This window comes from Rhipicephalus sanguineus, chromosome 4 (genome assembly GCF_013339695.2).
Source record: "Rhipicephalus sanguineus isolate Rsan-2018 chromosome 4, BIME_Rsan_1.4, whole genome shotgun sequence".
NCBI lineage: Eukaryota > Metazoa > Arthropoda > Arachnida > Ixodida > Ixodidae > Rhipicephalus > Rhipicephalus sanguineus.
In genome coordinates this window covers 90,816,942-90,837,800 of record NC_051179.1, presented here as the reverse complement: position 1 = coordinate 90,837,800, position 20,859 = coordinate 90,816,942, and the positions used below count along the sequence as shown (strand labels likewise).

Here is a 20,859-nt window from a genome sequence, read left to right as displayed (position 1 = left end):
GGCGTTTGGCGGGTGCGTAACACCCAATCGTTGGGGATAGTAAGGAGTATTCCCACCACGTGTAATACTTAGGATTAGTTAAGGTTCTCATTAGACCGTAGAATGCGTATAGCTTCACTGCAAATAGAGCCAGGAAAATGGGGCTGGGGTGTAGACACACGTACAACAGCAGGCTCCCACGCAAAGACCACAGTAGTGTACTACTGCACCCTTAGTCTCAGTTAAAGGAAAGGAAAAGGGTAACGTCACTCGCTGCGCCCGCGTGTAGCACGCACCGCTTCCTCCGCATTCGTGACGGCGCTGGATGGCGCCGGCAGCACCTGCGTACGCTTCACTGCGCTTGCGTCACGTTTACGTGGGGGAGTGATTCTTGATAATAATAAAAAAACAGGAAGTGAAGAAAGTTGAGAGCCCCGCAATTGTCTATCTCAGGGGATGACACCTCAGCAGTAGCTCTCAGGGGGATGGGATAAGGAGGGATTAAAAGAGTAAAAGGAAAGAGTAGGAGTAGGGGATCCTGTCAGAGAAGTTCATGGACGGGGCACGATGAGCAGGAGCACGAGGACATCACGGAAAGGCGAGCCTTAATCGGTGAGAGGTGCTCGGCTTGGCTGACGTGGGAACCGTCACGGCACGACGATCGGCCAGAGGCACGGACATCACAGAGAGTCGAAACTCAATCCGAGAGAGGTGCTGGGCGTAGCGGACGACGCAACCGTTCGCAGCGGCACGACGATCGGCGAGAGGCCGAGAAAACTCGGCATCGCGGACGACGCGACCACCACGCATGAAATCCACCGAGAGAATCCGTCACGTTTACGTCTGGCGCGTAGCGTTCGCTTCTCGCTGAGCTCCGCGTTAACTTCGCCTTTGCGGCGTTCACGTGACTTGAATAAAAATAAGCGGCGTTCGAGGCAAGTTCGTGGTAAAGTAGCCACACCGGGCGGCTTTCGCCTTCGAGTCTCAGGTGGATGTGAGTTTTACACTGTACCCTGACCCTGGCCTCGTCAAACGCGAAAACTGACCGTCGGTGTCAACAAGTGTGATGCAAAAAATCATGTGATAACGTCACCGTATGACGTCATCATGACGTTAGCAATCGCCAAAAATTTTGACGTCATCACATGACACACTCGCTTGGTCAAAGGTACGCCGATCACGGAGGCAGTGCAAAACCAGGTGACGTGCAAAAAGCTTGCAATGCCGCCGATCGTGAGGTCAGTGCAAAACCACGTTAGGTGCAGAAAGCTTTCGTAGGAGGCGGAAGAGCATCAATACGAATAATGGCTTTCGCCTTCGAGTCGTCTTAGGCGAATGCATAAAAGACCCTGTCAGTTTTATGAGCGGAGCTCCTTATAGCATCACCTGGTCGGTCGTCGCTCCATCCGGCGTGTCCCCGCCGTCGCGTCTCCCGTATCATACAATAGATGGCGCTGTCCCATAGAGATGCATGCAAACTGCAGTTGGGTGACGATATACTAGATGGCGCTGTCCCATAGAGATAAAAAATTAAAAAAATAATAGAATAAATAAATAAATAAAAAATAAAAGGAAAAAGGAAAAATGAAGAAATAAGAAATAAAAAATAAAAGGAAAAAGGAAAGATAATCAAAGCGGCGTATCGCTTTGATTACTGCTGGGCGAAACCACTGAACATTTCATGGTGCAACCATGATTGCTTCAGGAGCTTCGCCCAAGCTCTTCATCATTCACCCGTGGATATGCTGCAATTTTTTTCTTTTGTCAATTTACTGGGAGCGCAAATGAATTCGCTCTTACCAAACGCTCTTTGTACGCACCTAAAGTGATTGACAGGTGACAGCGACTGAGGGGAGACCTGTGGTGAGGCAGGTGGAACAGCGCCCGTGTTATCGTGGCGCTCATTCTTCCCGGGCCGAGCGCTTGTAGAAGCCCTCGAAGCCGGTCCTGTCGATCTCGTCGAAGTTTCGCTTGTAGAAGCCCGGCCACCCGGCGTGGTCGATCTCGTCGAACTCGCCGTGACCGTATCCGCGCTTGTGGAGGCCACCATGGTCGCCACCGAAGGTCAGTCCGCTTAGGGAGTCGAACCTGCGAACCAAGCGGCATGGATTGATTCGGTTAGGCACTTCGCTTTTTACGCAGAATTTTTTTTACCATTATGCGCCATAAGCGCCCTTAAGCGTACCATATGAACTTCAAAAGCGAATCATGTTTTGCTTTTGCATCTTGAAGCATCTTGAAGCTGACGCAACAAGCCTTGAGGAAGCTGACGCAAGAAGCTTCGAGGAAAAAAAAAACATTTTCGAAGCTAAAGCCTGAAAAAATGAAGTCAGCTTCGCACTAGTGGAGCCAAGCCTTAGGGGAGTGATTAGGTAGGTGCCCTGCCTCGTTTCTCTTTCTCTTTATTTTTCTTTCTTCCTCTGTTTCGTTATCTTTTTCTCTTTCTCTCCGCGTTTCCAATGTGTTTTCGACTCTGTCTATTCCTATTCCTTTCTCTCTCCCCCTCTCTCTCTGTTTGCTTCTCTTTCTCGCTCTTTCTATCTTTCTTTCTTTTGCTCTTTCTCCATTTCTTCCTTCCTGTTTTGTTTCTATAGCTCTCTCTTTCTCTCTTTCTTCCTCTTTCTGTTTCGCTCTCTTATTTCTATCTCTTTTTCGTGTCTCTTTCTTTCTATATCTCTTTCTCTATGTCCTTCTATCTTTTTCTGCCTTTCTTGCCTTTCTCTCTCTCTCTCTATTTGTTTCTGTATCTTTCTTGCTCTCTCTCTCTCTCAGTGTACTCGTTCTCTCGTCCATCAGAGTTATTGCATCTCACGCCGGACAAATCGGCGCACGTTTCTGGGAGCAAAGCAGAAGATGAAGAAGAGGACGATGAGAGCGCGTGTCTGTGCATGATGATGATAGTTTTCTGTTCCCTCTGCACGGACTAGCGGTCGGCTTAAGCAGCTCAGCTGTTAAAAAAGGAAGAAAGATCTATAATGACGTAAAGTAGAGAGTATAAAAAGGCACGTAAATCTGTGATCAAAAAGAAAGAGACTCTATGGATATGGAAAGAGACACTATGGAAAGAGACACGCATGGATTCTGTGAAGCATAACCTATATATCTTATTAGCAAATTTGACCGCAAGAACACACGGGACACAGAAAGAGGCAATACGAAGTGGTATTTACAAATGATATTTTATTGAATCAACGCCGAGCTTCTGTAGATCAGAAACACGGGTGGACCGCGAAACGACAAAATAAAACGATAAACGAGACATGAACACCTTCAAGAAGAGTGCACAACAGGTGTTAAACGCCTGAAGACCACACAGGAGTCCAAAATTTAGCATCACGTGGAAAGGAGCATAAGTACATTCTTGGTAACTGAAACTGCCGGCGAACTGACGCAGTCACCATCCTTGAATGAACGCGTAGCTACGGCCTCTCTACAATCTCTCTCTCTCTCTGTAACTGATAATTTTTCCTGCCAATAATCTCAGTCTGAGATAACCTAGGAGAGCAGCCTCTGCAGCTACGGCAGTGAATTGCCAAGTTAGACCCTCCAGCAGCCCCCAGAAAACGCGCATGCTCACGCAAGAGCATGTTCATGCACCTCCCGGTTTGTCCGATCTGCCGCAATTAAGGAACATCTTGTTAATGACACGCGTTGCGAAAGGCGCATACAAATTTTCGTGCTTCATGTCACAGGGGACCATCCTTGTGGTTTATTCTGACGCCATTCTACACAACGGAGAATGTTTACAATGTGCTGAAAAGACAACATCATCCCCATGTTCGCCAGCAACCTTCTAAATATTATGAGAAACCTCATGAATGTAAGGAAGCACTCCAAATATCCTCCTACTTACTTGTTCGTTAGAAATTCAGAAGTATTTGTCATTTTTCTGTAGCTTAACAAGTGCCGATTCTGCGACTGAAAGCAAGAGCGAGCTCAGAAAACCCGCGTTTTTCAGACGCGTCGACCTATATAGTTGAAAACTGGAAAGCTGCTTGTGGTGACATGATTTTGCCAGCACTGATCTGAAACATGATGAAGCTAAGCCCCATTTTATTAGCTTTGAATTGGATTAATCAAATGGCAGCAGTGCTTTGCTCAACCGGGGCTTGAATGTTCAGCATGCATGGTCCGCGGAGCTAAAAATAGCTTTAGATCTAGAAACTGAATTGACCCATCGTGCACATGCTCGTAAGTGAGTTTGAGATGCCTTGAGCCGCTGGAAAAGACATGAAATCTCAGGAGCCACTTCTGCAAGTTATTCGCCCGGTGAAAGATTTAGTATGATTAGAAAAATCGTCTACATACCTAAAAATTCTCAAATTGAAAAAATGAACCAGCTTAAGCTTTAACACACAGTCAAAAGTGGCAAGGAAAATTTCGCAAACCACCGGCATGACATCGGACCCATGCAATGCGTATGCCCTTCTTTTGCACATGCAAATTATCAGCAAAGGACGCGAGTGTCGAACTAAGGTAGAAATATCGCAGCTCGAAAAAGATGCTATATTTCAACCCGTTTACTTGCATGATACACAGCCTGGCTAATGTCGGCTGTTATTGGCTGTCTGCTCGTAAAAGAGCGCAATAAAATAATACACGCGTACTACTACATATATCCATCTGTTTGGCCGCAGCAGTGGGTAATACGTTTATGCAGCGAGGAAATAGGCGTTCATCTCGAAACTACTTCGCTTGACGGCGAAGATGCGTTAGCATGTAAAGGTCGATTTGCCTGTTTTATTCAGGGAACTACAAGCTACCAGGGAACAGGGCCGGTGCACAGGTGCAGAAAAGAAAAATAACAACACTTGCCGTTGAAAAACATCTTCACACTCCAGTATCGACATAATCGTGTAAATTGAAGCAGAAATACTAGTGCATTCCGCCGAAATAAAGTGATATGAGTTGTCCTCGTGGGCAATTAGTTGGATATAGGCAATCCCGATGCTCGTTACTGCGTATGCTGTACACCCGCTCTCACGTGGAAGTCATATGGGCTGAAGCGCTTTATATTCACAAGTAATATCATATCAAGCAGCAAGCTTGATATCTTAAGATAGCAGTTACGCTATCGCCAGGCAGACATCTGCATGACCCATTCCTCTGTTTCCTCCAAAAATTGCTCTCTTTAATTGCAGGCGATTGTGTCACTTACGACCACAAATTACAGGACACATTTTGTCGCAATTTAACGCACAATTACGCACGCGCGCGCACTCACATACGCACACACTCACACACGCAAGCAGATAGATGCACATACAATACACGCGCGTACGCGAACGCGCAAGCACATAGAGAGAGAGAGAGACCAAAATACGGCCTGTAACAAATCGCAACTAAGCCAAAAATGCAGTGACAGGGGCGTAGGCGCAGCGAGAAATTTTGTTCGGGTGGGGAGGATTCAACCATACTTTATGTATGTTCGTTTGTGTGTGTGTGTGTGTGTGTGTGTGCGTGTGTGTGTGTGTGTGTGTGTGTGTGTGTGTGTGTGTGTGTGTGTGTGTGTGTGTGTGTGTGTGTGTGTGTGTGTGTGTGTGTGTGTGTGTGTGTGTGTGTGTTACAAATGCAAAATTCAAACCTTTCAGGAGGGACGGTGGGGAGGCTAAACACCCAACACCCCCCTCCCTCCCCATGGCTACGCCAGTGTGTTGGCATATGACGTTTCAGCACCAATGTTATGACAAATCGGGTTCAGTTCACTTATATGTACCTTTAGCTCCCAATGTAATTACCAGGCTCGTGGTTGAGGTTACGCTTGTACTCTGCGAGACCTGGTAGGTGGTGGGGCGTTCGAGAGGCGCGTTCGCTACCGCGGCGTTGCAGAGACCCAGGTTGTCGTTGCCCGCGGATGGGTGCACAGTTAAGGGTCGAGCCTGTCCTAGTCCTGGGAATCAGGCATGGGATCTGCCATATACAAGCAGAGCTCCGTGCAGTGGGGACTGCCGACTCCCAATCTGCCGCAGGTCGGCCGCTTGGTTGAGTCAGAAGCGGGCCAATATAATAGTTGACCCGTGCAATCACACTCATGGAGGCTAGGCCTCTCAGACTAATGACTTACCGGAGAGAACTGCAGCGCTGTTGAAGAAAATGCATGACATTTTCTTCTTTTTGCCAAATATGGCGTAGTTTTCGGCTACTGCATGTCTCAGATATGTATTAGATATAGCCTTCCCCCCCCCCCCCCCTGCCCCATGGCTAAGCCAGTGTGTTGAAATATGACGTTTATATGTTATGACAACTCGGGTTCAGATCACTTATATGTACATTTAGCTCCCCATTTAATTACCACGCTCGTGGTTGAGGTTACGCTTGTACTCTGCGAGACCTGGTAGGTGGTGGGGCGTTCGAGAGGCGCGTTCGCTACCGCGGCGTTGCAGAGACCCAGGTTGTCGTTGCCCGCGGATGGGTGCACAGTTAAGGGTCGAGCCTGTCCTAGTCCTGGGAACCAGGCATGGGATCTGCCATATACAAGCAGAGCTCCGTGCAGTGGGGACTGCCGACTCCCAATCTGCCGCAGGTCGGCCGCTTGGTTGAGTCAGAAGCGGGCCAATCTAATAGTTGACCCGTGCAATCACACTCATGGAGGCTAGGCCTCTCAGACTAATGACTTACCGGAGAGAACTGCAGCGCTGTTGAAGAAAATGCATGACATTTTCTTCTTTTTGCCAAATATGGCGTAGTTTTCGGCTACTGCATGTCTCAGATATGTATTAGATATAGCCTCCCCCCCCGCCCCATGGCTACGCCAGTGTGTTGACATATGACGTTTATATGTTATGACAACTCGGGTTCAGATCACTTATATGTACATTTAGCTCCCCAAGTAATTACCAGGCTCGTGGTTGAAGTTACGCTTGTACTCTGCGAGACCTGGTAGGTGGTGGGGCGTTCGAGAGGCGCGTTCGCTACCGCGGCGTTGCAGAGACCCAGGTTGTCGTTGCCCGCGGATGGGTGCACAGTTAAGGGTCGAGCCTGTCCTAGTCCTGGGAACCAGGCATGGGATCTGCCATATACAAGCAGAGCTCCGTGCAGTGGGGACTGCCGACTCCCAATCTGCCGCAGGTCGGCCGCTTGGTTGAGTCAGAAGCGGGCCAATCTAATAGTTGACCTGTGCAATCACACTCATGGGGGCTAGGCCTCTCAGACTAATGACTTACCGGAGAGAACTGCAGCGCTGTTGAAGAAAATGCATGACATTTTCTTCTTTTTGCCAAATATGGCGTAGTTTTCGGCTACTGCATGTCTCAGATATGTATTAGATATAGCCTTCCCCCCCCCCCGCCCCATGGCTACGCCAGTGTGTTGACATATGACGTTTATATGTTATGACAACTCGGGTTCAGATCACTTATATGTACGTTTAGCTCCCCATGTAATTACCAGGCTCGTGGTTGAGGTTACGCTTGTACTCTGCGAGACCTGGTAGGTGGTGGGGCGTTCGAGAGGCGCGTTCGCTACCGCGGCGTTGCAGAGACCCAGGTTGTCGTTGCCCGCGGATGGGTGCACAGTTAAGGGTCGAGCCTGTCCTAGTCCTGGGAACCAGGCATGGGATCTGCCATATACAAGCAGAGCTCCGTGCAGTGGGGACTGCCGACTCCCAATCTGCCGCAGGTCGGCCGCTTGGTTGAGTCAGAAGCGGGCCAATCTAATAGTTGACCCGTGCAATCACACTCATGGAGGCTAGGCCTCTCAGACTAATGACTTACCGGAGAGAACTGCAGCGCTGTTGAAGAAAATGCATGACATTTTCTTCTTTTTGCCAAATATGGCGTAGTTTTCGGCTACTGCATGTCTCAGATATGTATTAGATATAGCCTCCCCCCCCGCCCCATGGCTACGCCAGTGTGTTGAAATATGACGTTTATATTGTTACGAATATATTTAACTTATTTACAATATGGAATAGTCCAGCAGTCAAGATGGCGGTTGTGTATTCTCAGAACACCGACACGTCGTCTGCCTCTTCTTCGCACACCTCCCCACAGTCATAGCTGCAACCCCGCTACATCGACCTCCGGCGGCGAAAGCGCCGACTCGGCGCTTGTTAGCAGGTGGTGGGCGAAAGGTACGGCTTCAGGCGAGCGACGTGGACGACGTTGGAAGACGTAGAGGGCGCTGTGTGGTCCAGAGGGGCGATGTCATAGGTGACCTCAGTCACCTGGCGTAGCACACGGTAAGGGCCGGAGTACTTGGGCAGAAGTTTTTCGGCCAGGCCAACATGCCGAGACGGAGACCACAGGAGAACGAGGTCACCCGGATTGAAGCGAACGTTCCGGTGGCAAATGTCGTATGTATGTTTCTGGCGGAGTTGCGAGTCCGAAAGGCGTCGATGGGCGATCTGACGGGCCTTTTCGGCTGTGCTAATAGCGTGGCGAGCATATTCGGTGGACAGGTGGGCAGGGGTGGGTACGAGCGTGTCGAACGGCAAGGTCGGTTCTCGTCCATACAAAAGGTAAAAGGGAGAATATCCAGCAGTGTCGTGGCGCGAGCTGTTGTAAGCAAAAGTGACAAAGGGTAGCGCAATGTCCCAGTCGCGATGATCGGTCGAGACATACATGGCGAGCATGTCAGTGAGCGTGCGATTCAAACGTTCTGTGAGTCCGTTCGTTTGGGGATGATAGGCCGTCGTAAGCTTGTGCTTGGTTGCACAAGACCGAAGTAGGTCCTCGATTACCTTGGATAAAAAGTAACGACCTCGGTCCGTGATGAGTTGACGAGGAGCGCCGTGATGTAAGATGACGTCTTGGATCAAAAACTCGGCGACGTCTGTAGCGCAGCTGCTCGGGAGAGGTCTCGTAATGGCAAAACGGGTCGAATAATCCGTAGCGACGGCGACCCATCTGTTACCGTTGTTAGAAAGTGGGAAAGGTCCCAAAAGGTCGAGGCCGACACGAAAAAAAGGCTCAGCAGGTACGTCGATAGGTTGAAGGAGCCCGGCAGGGTGCACAGCTGGCTTTTTCCGGCGTTGGCACGACTCGCAAGTAGCGACATAACGATGTACGGAACGGTAGAGGCCGGGCCAGAAAAAGCGTCGGCGGACACGGTCGTACGTTCTGGCAACACCAAGATGGCCGGCCGTTGGTACATCATGTAGTTGCTGAAGTACGGTCGAGCGGAGATGAGTGGGTACTACAACTAGTAGTTCTTGTCCCACTGGGCGCATGTTCCGGCGGTATAAAATGCCGTCGATGATGACGAACATGCGAAGCGAACTGTCCGTCGAGTCAGTATTCAGGCGGGTGATTAGATCTCGTAGGGACGCGTCACGCTGTTGCTCGTCACCGATGTTGCCGAAAGCGGAGAGCGAGGAAATACAGATGGACGTGTCATCCGTTACGAGGTCTGGATCGTCGACGGGGTACCGAGAAAGGCAGTCGGCGTCTTGGTGTACACGGCCGGACTTGTAGACCACTGTGTACGTGAATTCCTGGAGGCGCAGAGCCCAACGAGCTAGGCGCCCTGTTGGATCTTTGAGTGCTGAAAGCCAGCATAGAGCGTGGTGGTCTGTGGTAACGGTGAAAGGGCGACCATATAAATAGGGGCGGAATTTACCAACTGCCCATACAAGCGCCAGGCACTCGCGCTCAGTAATAGAGTAATTGCGTTCGGCAGGAGAAAGGAGCCGGCTGGCATACGCAAGAACTCTATCATGACCGGATTGACGCTGGGCTAACACAGCGCCAATGCCGTAACCACTAGCGTCGGTGCGGACCTCGGTTGGAGCGGACGCGTCGAAGTGGGCGAGGATCGGCGGTGTGGTGAGCAGCGTAATGAGCCGGGAAAAAGCACTGGCTTGGTCAGGACCCCACCAAAATGGCACATCCTTCTTGAGAAGGTCAGTGAGGGGGCGCGCAATATCTGCGAAGTTTCTGACGAATCGTCGGAAATATGAGCATAGGCCCACAAAACTTCGAACGTGTTTGGCACAAGTTGGTACGGGAAAATCGAGGACAGCGCGAACTTTGTCGGGATCGGGTCGGATGCCAGATGAGTCGACGAGATGCCCTAGAATAGCAACTTGGCGATGGCCAAAGTGGCACTTCGATGAATTAAGTTGTAGCCCAGCCGCACGAAACACGGAAAGAATAGACGAAAGTCGGTCGAGGTGAGACTCAAAGGTGGGAGCAAATACAGTGACGTCGTCCAGGTAACAAAGGCAGATAGACCATTTAAAGCTGCGCAAAAGCGTGTCCATCATCCGCTCGAACGTGGCCGGCGCATTGCACAAACCGAACGGCATGACTCTGAATTGGTAGAGACCGTCAGGCGTTACAAAGGCGGTCTTCTCACGGTCGAGGTCGTCTACGGCGATTTGCCAGTAACAAGAGCGTAGGTCTATCGAAGAAAAATAGGTAGCACCATGAAGGCAGTCCAAGGCGTCATCGATACGAGGAAGCGGGTAGACATCCTTTTTGGTGATCTTGTTTAAATGCCGATAATCCACGCAGAAACGCCAGGTGTTGTCTTTCTTTTTAACTAAGACTACAGGGGAAGCCCACGGACTCGAAGAAGGCTCAATAATGCCTTTTGTGAGCATCTTGTCGACCTCCTGTTGAATAACTTGGCGCTCTGATGGTGAAACTCGGTAAGGACGCCTGTGAATTGGAGCTGCATCACCGGTATCTATGCGATGCTTGACTTGCGAGGTTTGACCTAAGGGCCTACCGTCAAAGTCAAATATGTCAGAGTAGGTCATAAGGAGATCACTGAGGTCTTTAACTTGAGAGGGCAAAAGGTCTAAGGCAATCATCTTGGTTATGTTCTTGTGCAGTGTAGAAGAGGTGACTGCGTCGACTCTATGCGGGTTTGGAGAGACGACAGCGGGCAGCTCGGGTGACACCGATGAGATCTGGCACTCGTACGACGGTGACAGAGTAGCGAGAGCAATGCCTTGTGGTAGGACTTGAGGGCTCAATCCGAAGTTCAGAAGAGGAAGGCACGTCTTGTTCGCTGTAATAGTTACAACTGTGTACGGAGAGGAGACGTTGCGGGCCAGTAGAACACTGGGAGAGGGAGAGACCACGTAATCCCCATCCGGTACACTGGGATATGGTTCAACAGCGACGCAAGTTAGGGCTTGTGGTGGCAGACGAACAGCCTCAGCACACGAAAGTTTCGTCTGAACCACCTCCGACACGTCGGCGGACGCAGGCAAGTCAAGTTCTACAACACCGGCCGAGCAGTCAATGACAGCAGAGTGGTCAGACAAGAAATCGAGTCCGAGGATGACATCATGAGGACAATGAGCGAGAACATGAAACAGAACGGACGTCTGGCGGTCGGAGAACCTCACACGTGCCGTGCACATTCCGAGTACAGCCGGAGTTCCCCCACTAGCGACACGTACAAATAGGGACTCGGGCGGCGTAAGGACCTTATTTAATCGTGCACGGAGATCAGAGCTCATAATAGAAATATGTGCGCCGGTATCAATGAGGGCAGTAACAGGCAGGCCATCCACTTCCACAGCAAGCAGATTCTGGTCCGTAGTGAGGGTCAGCAGAGGGTTTTCAGGTCGGGGGTCGAATGCAGCATCACCTCCGGGAGCTGCATTGCTCAGTTTTCCGAGTATGGACGTCCAGTAGGGCGAGGCGACGAATGGCGACGGGGCTGAGGTGACCGGGAGCGACGATCGTGTGGGGACGGCGAACGGCTGGAGCGTCGGACCGGTGTCGTAGGAGCCTCATCGTATGGTCCACCGTCACGAGCGGGAAACTGCAGGGGCCGGTGGTTGTCGTCACGTCGATAGCCAGCAAACGAGCGAGATGGAAAGGTGCGAGAACGACAGTAGCGGGAAATATGTCCTACACCGTGGCAACGAAAGCAGATCGGCTTGTCGTCCTGCGTTCTCCACTGGGCAGGGTCACGATAGCGGCGCAACATTTCCGGTGCACGAGGAGGCGTTATAGAACTGACACGAGGTTCCGTCAACGAACATACCGGCTGCAGTCCGACATTTGCAAGCTCCTCCCTCACAACCTGCTGGATCAATGAGATCGTTGGTCGAGGATCATCAGATGGCCGCGTCAGGAAAGATGGTGGCGACGCCGCCTCGATTTCTCGGCGCACGATGCGAACTACGCTCTCGTTGGTAGGTGGTTGACCGCATGGCGGCTGAAGGTCCTCGCAGGATGATGTAGCGGCCGTGTTCGGAAGTCGCATGAAATGCTGGGCAATGCGGCGACTCTTCAGCTCTTCGAACCGGCGGCACTCTTTGATGATGTCGTCCACGGTTGAGCAGTCTTTAGACACAAGTAAATTAAAAGCGTCATCCGCAATTCCCTTGAGCAAATGGCTTACTTTGTCACTCTCTGACATGTTGGTGTCGACACGACGGCAAAGGGCCAGGACGTCAAGGATGTAGGAGACGTATGATTCGGTGGAAGTTTGCGCCCGACAGGAGAGTTCTTTAGAAGCGGCCCGCTGGCGTCCGACGGCTCTACCAAATAGGTCGCGAAGCTTCTGTTTACAGGCATCCCAACTTGTTAAGTCAGCTTCATGAGCTTGAAACCACGCGCCTGCTGTTCCGCAGAGATAGAAGTCAACATTGGCGAGCATCATTGTAGGGTCCCACCTGTAGACCGCTGCAAACCGCTCGTACTTCGCAATCCAGTCATCGACGTCAACGTGGTCGGTGCCGCAGAAGTTACCGGGATCGCGCGGTTGAGTCAATACGACCGGCTGTACCGGCTGTACCGGTTGTACCGGAGTCGCGGTCGAAGCGGCAGCAGCAGAGTTGCTTTCTGTTGACATATTGAGGCTGTCGAGGACACGTCCGCTGCGGAGTTCCGTCTTGCATAGTACCCAGCACCACCACCAAAATGTTACGAATATATTTAACTTATTTACAATATGGAATAGTCCAGCAGTCAAGATGGCGGTTGTGTATTCTCAGAACACCGACACGTCGTCTGCCTCTTCTTCGCACACCTCCCCACAGTCATAGCTGCAACCCCGCTACAATATGTTATGACAACTCGGGTTCAGATCACTTATATGTACATTTAGCTCCCAATATAATTACCAGGCTCGTGGTTGAAGTTACGCTTGTACTCTGCGAGACCTGGTAGGTGGTGGGGCGTTCGAGAGGCGCGTTCGCTACCGCGGCGTTGCAGAGACCCAGGTTGTCGTTGCCCGCGGATGGGTGCACAGTTAAGGGTCGAGCCTGTCCTAGTCCTGGGAACCAGGCATGGGATCTGCCATATACAAGCAGAGCTCCGTGCAGTGGTGACTGCCGACTCCCAATCTGCCGCAGGTCGGCCGCTTGGTTGAGTCAGAAGCGGGCCAATCTAATAGTTGACCCGTGCAATCACACTCATGGAGGCTAGGCCTCTCAGACTAATGACTTACCGGAGAGAACTGCAGCGCTGTTGAAGAAAATGCATGAAATTTTCTTCTTTTTGCCAAATATGGCGTAGTTTTCGGCTACTGCATGTCTCAGATATGTATTAGATATAGCCTCCCCCCCCCCCCCCCCCGCCCCATGGCTACGCCAGTGTGTTGACATATGACGTTTATATGTTATGACAACTCGGGTTCAGATCACTTATATGTACATTTAGCTCCCAATATAATTACCAGGCTCGTGGTTGAAGTTACGCTTGTACTCTGCGAGACCTGGTAGGTGGTGGGGCGTTCGAGAGGCGCGTTCGCTACCGCGGCGTTGCAGAGACCCAGGTTGTCGTTGCCTGCGGATGGGTGCACAGTTAAGGGTCGAGCCTGTCCTAGTCCTGGGAATCAGGCTAGGATCTGCCATATACAAGCAGAGCTCCGTGCAGTGGTGACTGCCGACTCCCAATCTGCCGCAGGTCGGCCGCTTGGTTGAGTCAGAAGCGGGCCAATCTAATAGTTGACCCGTGCAATCACACTCATGGAGGCTAGGCCTCTCAGACTAATGACTTACCGGAGAGAACTGCAGCGCTGTTAAAGAAAATGTGTGAAATAGCCTTCTTTTTGCCATGGACTTCAAGGACTCCAAGGAATTCATACGGAGGGTAAAACTTCGAGAACTTCAACCATGTAAGAGAAAAGAAAAATGTTCTACTGTTTCACCGCAAAATAACTTGCTAGTCCTTGGAGCAGCTGCCTTAGAAGATAGTCACTGAAATACCCTAGCCTTAGGTCCCAAATATTGTTTTAAGCCGAACCTGAAACCAATAGGCGTTTTAAGTTTGCCGCGTACAATCACTAGACTAGTTTTTGAAGAACAGCGCTCCCACTCTATTTCAGACTGCGTTGCTAGTATCACGGGATATAATATGCAGCTCAAGTGTCCTGATCCTATCCGGCCTTTGGTTAATTATTGTGTGGAGAAGTAACTCAGGCCAGTAATTTCAGATAAGGAAGGGTATTTTGTAATTATGCCGGACAGTTTCTTCTCGGGAAAAGCATTAACAAAGAATTTTAGGACGGTAAAACTTAAACCATCAGTAGTTAGGCAGCGTGCTGTCGACTAGAGCTGTGCACGGGCCGTATTTCTGAGCCCGAGCCCGGCCCGGGCCCGCTGACTTTGTCGAAGGCCCGCCCGAGCCCGACAGCAAAGGGCTGCGAGCCCGCCCGGCCCGGCCCGACGTACGAAAACACAATCCCGGGCCCGGCCCGGTCCGACCCGGCTTTTTGAAGGTTCGCTGCGAAAACAAAACATCGTTTTCCGGTAATTTGGCATTTTATTGAGCATATCCAATATGATCAAACGACACACGACGAACAGTCTCTAATAGAGACTGTTCGCGGCACTTTTGCTATAAAAGTAGACGGCCTCATGCCAGCAACAATGAAGTTCGCTCGCTAAAGCCGTCACGTGTATGAGGTATTCCCATGCAAGCGTCAGCTTGCACGAAGGCGATCTACGTCGGGTCGCTCGTCGCTGTCGCGTGCATTTTCACTCATATGGGATTTGGCCTTAAATCTAACGTGGAACAGTCGCGTGGCGCCGTCACTAGCTCAGGTGGTGTTACTTATTAGTTTGTCGGAGTGCAACAGAGGCAGTGCTTCACCTGCTCCCCTTTTGTTTAAAGTAGCGAATGGAAAGAAAAAGCGGTAAAGGGCGGTCGCGGAAAAGGCGCTGTATACGTGCTGGAAAACAATTCCCGCTCATTCTGTATATTTCGGGCTTGAGTCAGGCTGTGCGCCGGGCCCGAGCCCGGCCCGATAAATCTCCAAGTAGCCCGACCCGGCCCGGGCCCGAGGTGAAAGTACGTCGGCCCGCCCGAGCCCGGCCCGCGGGCCGGGTCGGGCTCGGGCTTTCGGGCTACCCGGAGTCCGTGCACACCTCTACTGTCGACCTTTTGTTAAGACATAATCTTGAGAGAATAGCTTGTAATGTCAAGAAGGCTGAATCACTTACTTTGGAATTGTTTTTTTCAGCGAAAACACATAAGATCGAGATTCCTTTTCGATCAATTGTTTCAGAAAAAGGCGCCTGGCAAGTCGCTGTATCTAAATATTTGCAAAACTGCTTAACTTGATTGAATTTTCCAGACCCTTTTCGTATGCGTAATTCTCAGGCGCTAGTTCAGTTCCTCTCAGAGGAGGATCCCGGCTGTTGTAAAGCTTTTATAATGAATATTCAAGACTTTTAAAACTCCTTGCCGCATGAGGACTTGTTAAAATGTGTTAATGAATGTATTAACGAACAAGGGCACGAGACGGTTTTCACCGATAAATGTAGTGTTTCTACCGGGGCTTTTCTAGAAATTCTTTCCATGTATTTAAAGTCGACGCTGGTAGGTTGGAAGGAAGGCGTTTATGTGCATAAATTAGAGATATGTATTGGTTCTAAGGTTGCTCCGGTTCTTAGTGATTTATACCTTAGCAATATTGAAAACTTTTGGAAGGTGCCTTAGGTAATTCTGTCATGAAGGTTTTTCGTTATGTGGGCGATTACTTGATTTTTTGTAGTGGTGAGGACTTTGAAAACGTGGTCCCCTCAGTGAGCGAAAAATTTGAATCAAATGGAGGAGGGCTGAACTTTACTAAAAAGTTGCCTAAGGATAATGGAATACAATTTGTAGACATTTCCTTAACGTTTTAGAAGACTCACGTGTGCTGGTAGTATGCTCCTAGATCTTCAAAACCGCTATTAAATTTTTCGTCGAAGCACTCGAAGGTTGTCAAAAACGGTATCGCCATGTCTTGCCTTAAGTCTGCCCTCACCAAGTCGTGTGAGCACAAAATGAATGATACCTTTAACGCACAGCTTACGCGTCTTTTAGATGTAGGTTATCCCCATGATGCAGTGGCCACTGTCGCTGAGCGTTTAAAGAAATTCATTATGTTAAGTCCGAGCATGGTTGCAGAAAGCGATAGGAAAAAACGTGTTGTAGGTATACCGTACATTCATTGCGTATCTCACAGGCTAAAGAAAGTAGGAAGTAGATACGGCGTTAATGTTGTTTTCACAGCTGCTAATAAGCTAGGTAAGATATGTGCCACTGTGCAGAGGAAGAATGAGCGAGTAAACCAGAAGAAGCGAATGGATATTCGTTTCGTAAAACACACAAGCAAATGCACTGGTTGCCGTACAAGTGTTGTCTGTAAGGTTCCTTTCAGCTGCGGCCGCTTCTACCTAGGACAGACGGGCCGCTGCATTAACCAGATATTATTGGAACATAATAGATCACTAACCGGAGGCTCACCTTCTAATCTATTGTTACATTGTCGAGATTGTAAGTGCACGCCAAAATTCAATGAATGCGCAGTTTTGTACCGGCATAGCAATGAAGAAACGTGTCTGATGATTGAGGCATGACATATAGAGAATAGTGGTAGCGCATGCGTGAGCCAACCGTCGATTAACTTGCATAAAGATGAAATCAAATGCCTTAGCAGTTATCTTTCGCTGAGGCCCCCACGCGTGCCGGATGGATAGGTTCGTTTATTCCATGGCCATGCGCAGAGAAGTTTTCGTGCCTTCTTTCCGCCGTTGTGCATTTATTCAGTTGCTAGTCGGCGTTTATGGTGTCCTGACTTCTTTCTTGTGTACAGCCGCGGCCACGTCTGTGTAGAGCGCGCGAGCAGCCGGTTTTTGCTCTGCGGGGCGACACCTTGATGCAGTTTCGGGCCTTGACGTGGTCAGCCTGACTACTAGGCCGCGCATGCTCCTGACGCACCACGTCAGAGGCTGAAACTGTGCCGCAGAGTAAAAACCGGCTGCTCGCGCGCTCTACACAAACGTGGCCGCGGCTGTACGTGTTTGCGCGCCCTATCTTTTTAGAATCATGCGTAGGCTTCTTATTGAAGTTCTTGCGATTATGTGGCAACCCGCTGGCTGGTCTGCAAGCACACACGCGACTCCCACCAATTACAAAAGCGACAAGCAAAAAAAAAAAAAAAAACTGGGAAAGCTTGCATTAAGTTGCGCAAGGCTTGACACAGCGAACGTGGACGACCCTACAGTCTAATCTGGTTGCTTCTACAGGTTGTTGCTTGGCTTTAGTCAGGTTAGTGACGACGCAGATGTTCACACTCGAGAACCAAGCGTTCGCACCTCTCGTAGATCTACGAGCGCGTCGTCGTTGGCATAGGACTTCTATCGCTTCGGGCTGTCGTCGCAGCCGCCGCTGCCTTTCTTGCTCCCTAGTATGGCAGCTTCGCGCTATTCAGGCCAAGTCTTCCTATCTTTTTATGTCTTCATTCCTATTATTTATCTCAATTTTTATATCTCTCTTTATGTAGATTTCTCTCTCTCTCTCTCTTTCTTAGTGAACCAGCGGTGAGTAGTAGGATTTCCTCCTCCCCTCCTCCTCAGACTCACTTCCCTTTCCCAGCCCCTTGCTACACTTTACTATACAAGGCTATGCTATGCTCCTCTGGCATGCCTGGATAGCCAAGTGGTTAGGACGGTCGCCTTCGGATTGTGGGTTCGAATCCCGCCTCGCGAAGAATTTTTTTGGCAAGAATTTTTCTCTTTCTCTATATCTTTCTTTCCGTCTCTCTATATCTTTCTTTCCGTCTCTCTCTCTCTCTCTCTGTACTCGTTCTCAGGGTTTATTACAGGCCACGTCGTAGCGGTGGGTAGTGGGATCTGCCCAATTACTGTGGCACATGCCCGTTCACGATGGTTATGGTTTTCTCATAGGCCGCACACACAAATTGCGGCTATTCTAAACATTTCGCACTTAAAATCGCCATCAGCGAAGTGTATACGGAGCTGTCATATTAGGCAGCTAAAGCAACACCAATAAGTTTTTTTCGGAATTAATCTAATATACCTTTAACAAGAAATACCAAACTTTTGAGATACTAACAGAGATTTAATTCAAATTAAACAAAATTGGCCGCAGATAATAAATTTTCAAGCGAACATTTCTGTGCATATACGTTTAATGCTGCATTATATAAATATATCATAACAAATTTGCGAATTTATCGAAGTATCTTAAGACAAAATTGGAATATATCGTAATAATAATAATAATAATAATAACAATATCTGGGGTTTAACGTCCCAAAACCACGATATGATTATGAGAGACGCCGTAGTGGAGGGCTCCAGAAACTTAGACCACCTGGGGTTCTTTGACGTGCACTGAAATCTAAGTACACGGGCCACAAACATTTTCGCCTCCATCGAAAATGCAGACGCCGCTGCCGGGATTCAATCCCGCGACTTTCGGGTCAGCAGTCGAGCGCCATAACCAGTAGACCACCGTGGCGGGGCTGGAATGTATCGTATCGGATACAATCAGTGTTGTGGTATCTTGTATCTGTATCTCAAATATTTCTTGCCTGAGTATCTTGTATCGTATCGCAATATATTTTAAATGTACCTTTGCCCAGCCCTGATGGCGCCTGCCTTCTCCGCGCCTCCCCCCGTCCACATGAAGCTTTCTGCACCTCACGTGGTTTTTCAGTGCCTCCGGGATCACCGAACCTTTGACCAAGCCTCGATATCACACGGTGACGTCACCACGGGGCGCCACACCATGTGACGTCACATTGACGTCATGATGACTTCATAAATTGCGAGTACCTGTGATGACGCTATATGGTGATTTTCATCACGTGATGATTTCTTTGATCACTCGCATTGACGCCGACAGTCACTATTGGCGTTTGATGAGAGACAATGAAATGAAATAATTATTTTCCTCTAGAGATATTTATTTGATCTACTTATTTTTACGGCAGAGCTATAGAAGAACTGGCGTCTGGGTGAATTGGAATATGTGGTTCATACTGGATGCCCCAACACGACCAACATTAAAATGGCGTCAAGGCTAGGGCTCTGGTCTGTCTTCGATTATCTGAATATCTTCGACTAACCTTACTTTTGTGCAGGTTAAACTAAACTGCTTCCTTTCTGGCCATATTTTTATTAAATCGGACCAGTATTCGATAAATGTGGCGTTTTTTTTTTTCAAAAAGAGCCACGTGTACTTTAACTGAACTCAGGAAAACGCACTTTTTTGCTACTTACAATATGGTCGGGCCTGCTCCAACAAATTCTTGCCAGTGCGTTCATCCCCTAAGTACCTCAAATCTTTATTGCGGCTAAAATCTATATAGCCCACTATCGTCGGTATCCCGGAGTAAAATTTGCATTTGGGTCTTATAGGTTGGAACATTTCATTTGGGATTGAATTATCTCATGAAAGAAGTCTAAAACTATTCAAATGCATGTTATAGCACATATTTTGAGATAAAATTAACATCATCGTTGTGTTTCCGTCGGTGCCGTTCTTCGCCGCATGGGCGTAATGGCGATGACGACTTCAAGAGAGAGTGGTCCTTCCTGGCAAAAGGCGCACGACTGTGGACTGTCGGCAATGTTTTCTTGTTCTTGGCATCTGTTGAAGGCCTTGAAAAGTGATCCAGCTCTTTTTTTTTCTTTTGAGCTCGCTTTATGCCCTGCCGTTTCGGATGACTTCTTCTTCTTCAAGGAATAGATCAGTGCCCAATATCATTTCATATATCTTTTATTTCAAATATACCATCTCTAAACGAAAGAAGGACATGATACTACTGTAGCGCTAAACTTGAAAAAGAACACTAAGAGGAAAAAAGAAGTAGGGAAGTCGGCTTCTAGCTCTTCATGTTCGAGTTTTTTCATACAACATCATGTCCTTCTGTAAGTGCCAACTCGCCCTAGAAAAACTAATTGTGGAACGTAAACACGATAGCAAAGCAACTAGGACACAAATGAAACAGATCGGACGAGACCATGTTAGTTGTTTTGGCCACGATTGTTGACGCAGCACTAGTTTATTGAATGTGGCTCAGTTTGATTGAAAGAGATGCAGGATCAGGCTCATTTTTTATTAGAAACTACACTTCTGAATTCACGTTACAATCAGGAATTGCCACATTCTGACTGCAACTGTTTTAGAAGTTGAATATACTTAGGCGTACATTAAGCTCCCGTGATTTTTGGCCCAGTTTCGGTTTCTGCATTTGGCTCTTTTTTGAAAATAATAACGCCAGAAATCGCTTACGTACGCGAGAGTTTTGGTCGGAGAAAGTTTCTGTGAATCCTGATGCTAGAGATTTTAGCCAAGCCGGATGACCATCGGAAAATAGGCGCTTGTAAACTAAGCATTTTGCAAGCATGGTATTTTCTTCTCGTTATTTTTATCTTAAGCTACATATTTTTACATGATCACCTGCTGGACAGTCTTTGTGTCACACTCGATGCGCTCACATGAGTATGAAGAAAGTAACAAATAAGACACTCATTAGTGTCGTCTATTCCTTCCTTCGCCCTCTTGCTGTTCGCGCGCAGGAAGATATAGCCTGGAAGAAAAAATTGGCCGCGTATCTGCGTGCTTCGCTACAAATGTCGTCTAAAGACGATAGAAGAGGCGCTGTGTGAGATATGGACGCCATCTGGCAATACGTCGGGAAACATGAGTGCTGTGTTGCGTGCTGGTAGTC

General features: G+C 48.9%; 1 protein-coding gene across 2 annotated transcripts in view; it reads right to left on the bottom strand.

The window, feature by feature from the left end:
• The window catches only part of LOC119390412 (uncharacterized), a 133,247-nt gene that overhangs the window by 10,256 nt on the left and 102,132 nt on the right, over positions 1-20,859 (bottom strand). For both annotated transcript variants that reach the window (XM_037658026.1, XM_037658027.1), the window contains exon 3: positions 1,800-2,067. In XM_037658026.1, coding sequence (XP_037513954.1) covers positions 1,881-2,067 — 187 coding nt within the window. In that variant the 3' untranslated portion in view covers positions 1,800-1,880. The remainder of the gene's footprint in view (positions 1-1,799; positions 2,068-20,859) is intronic.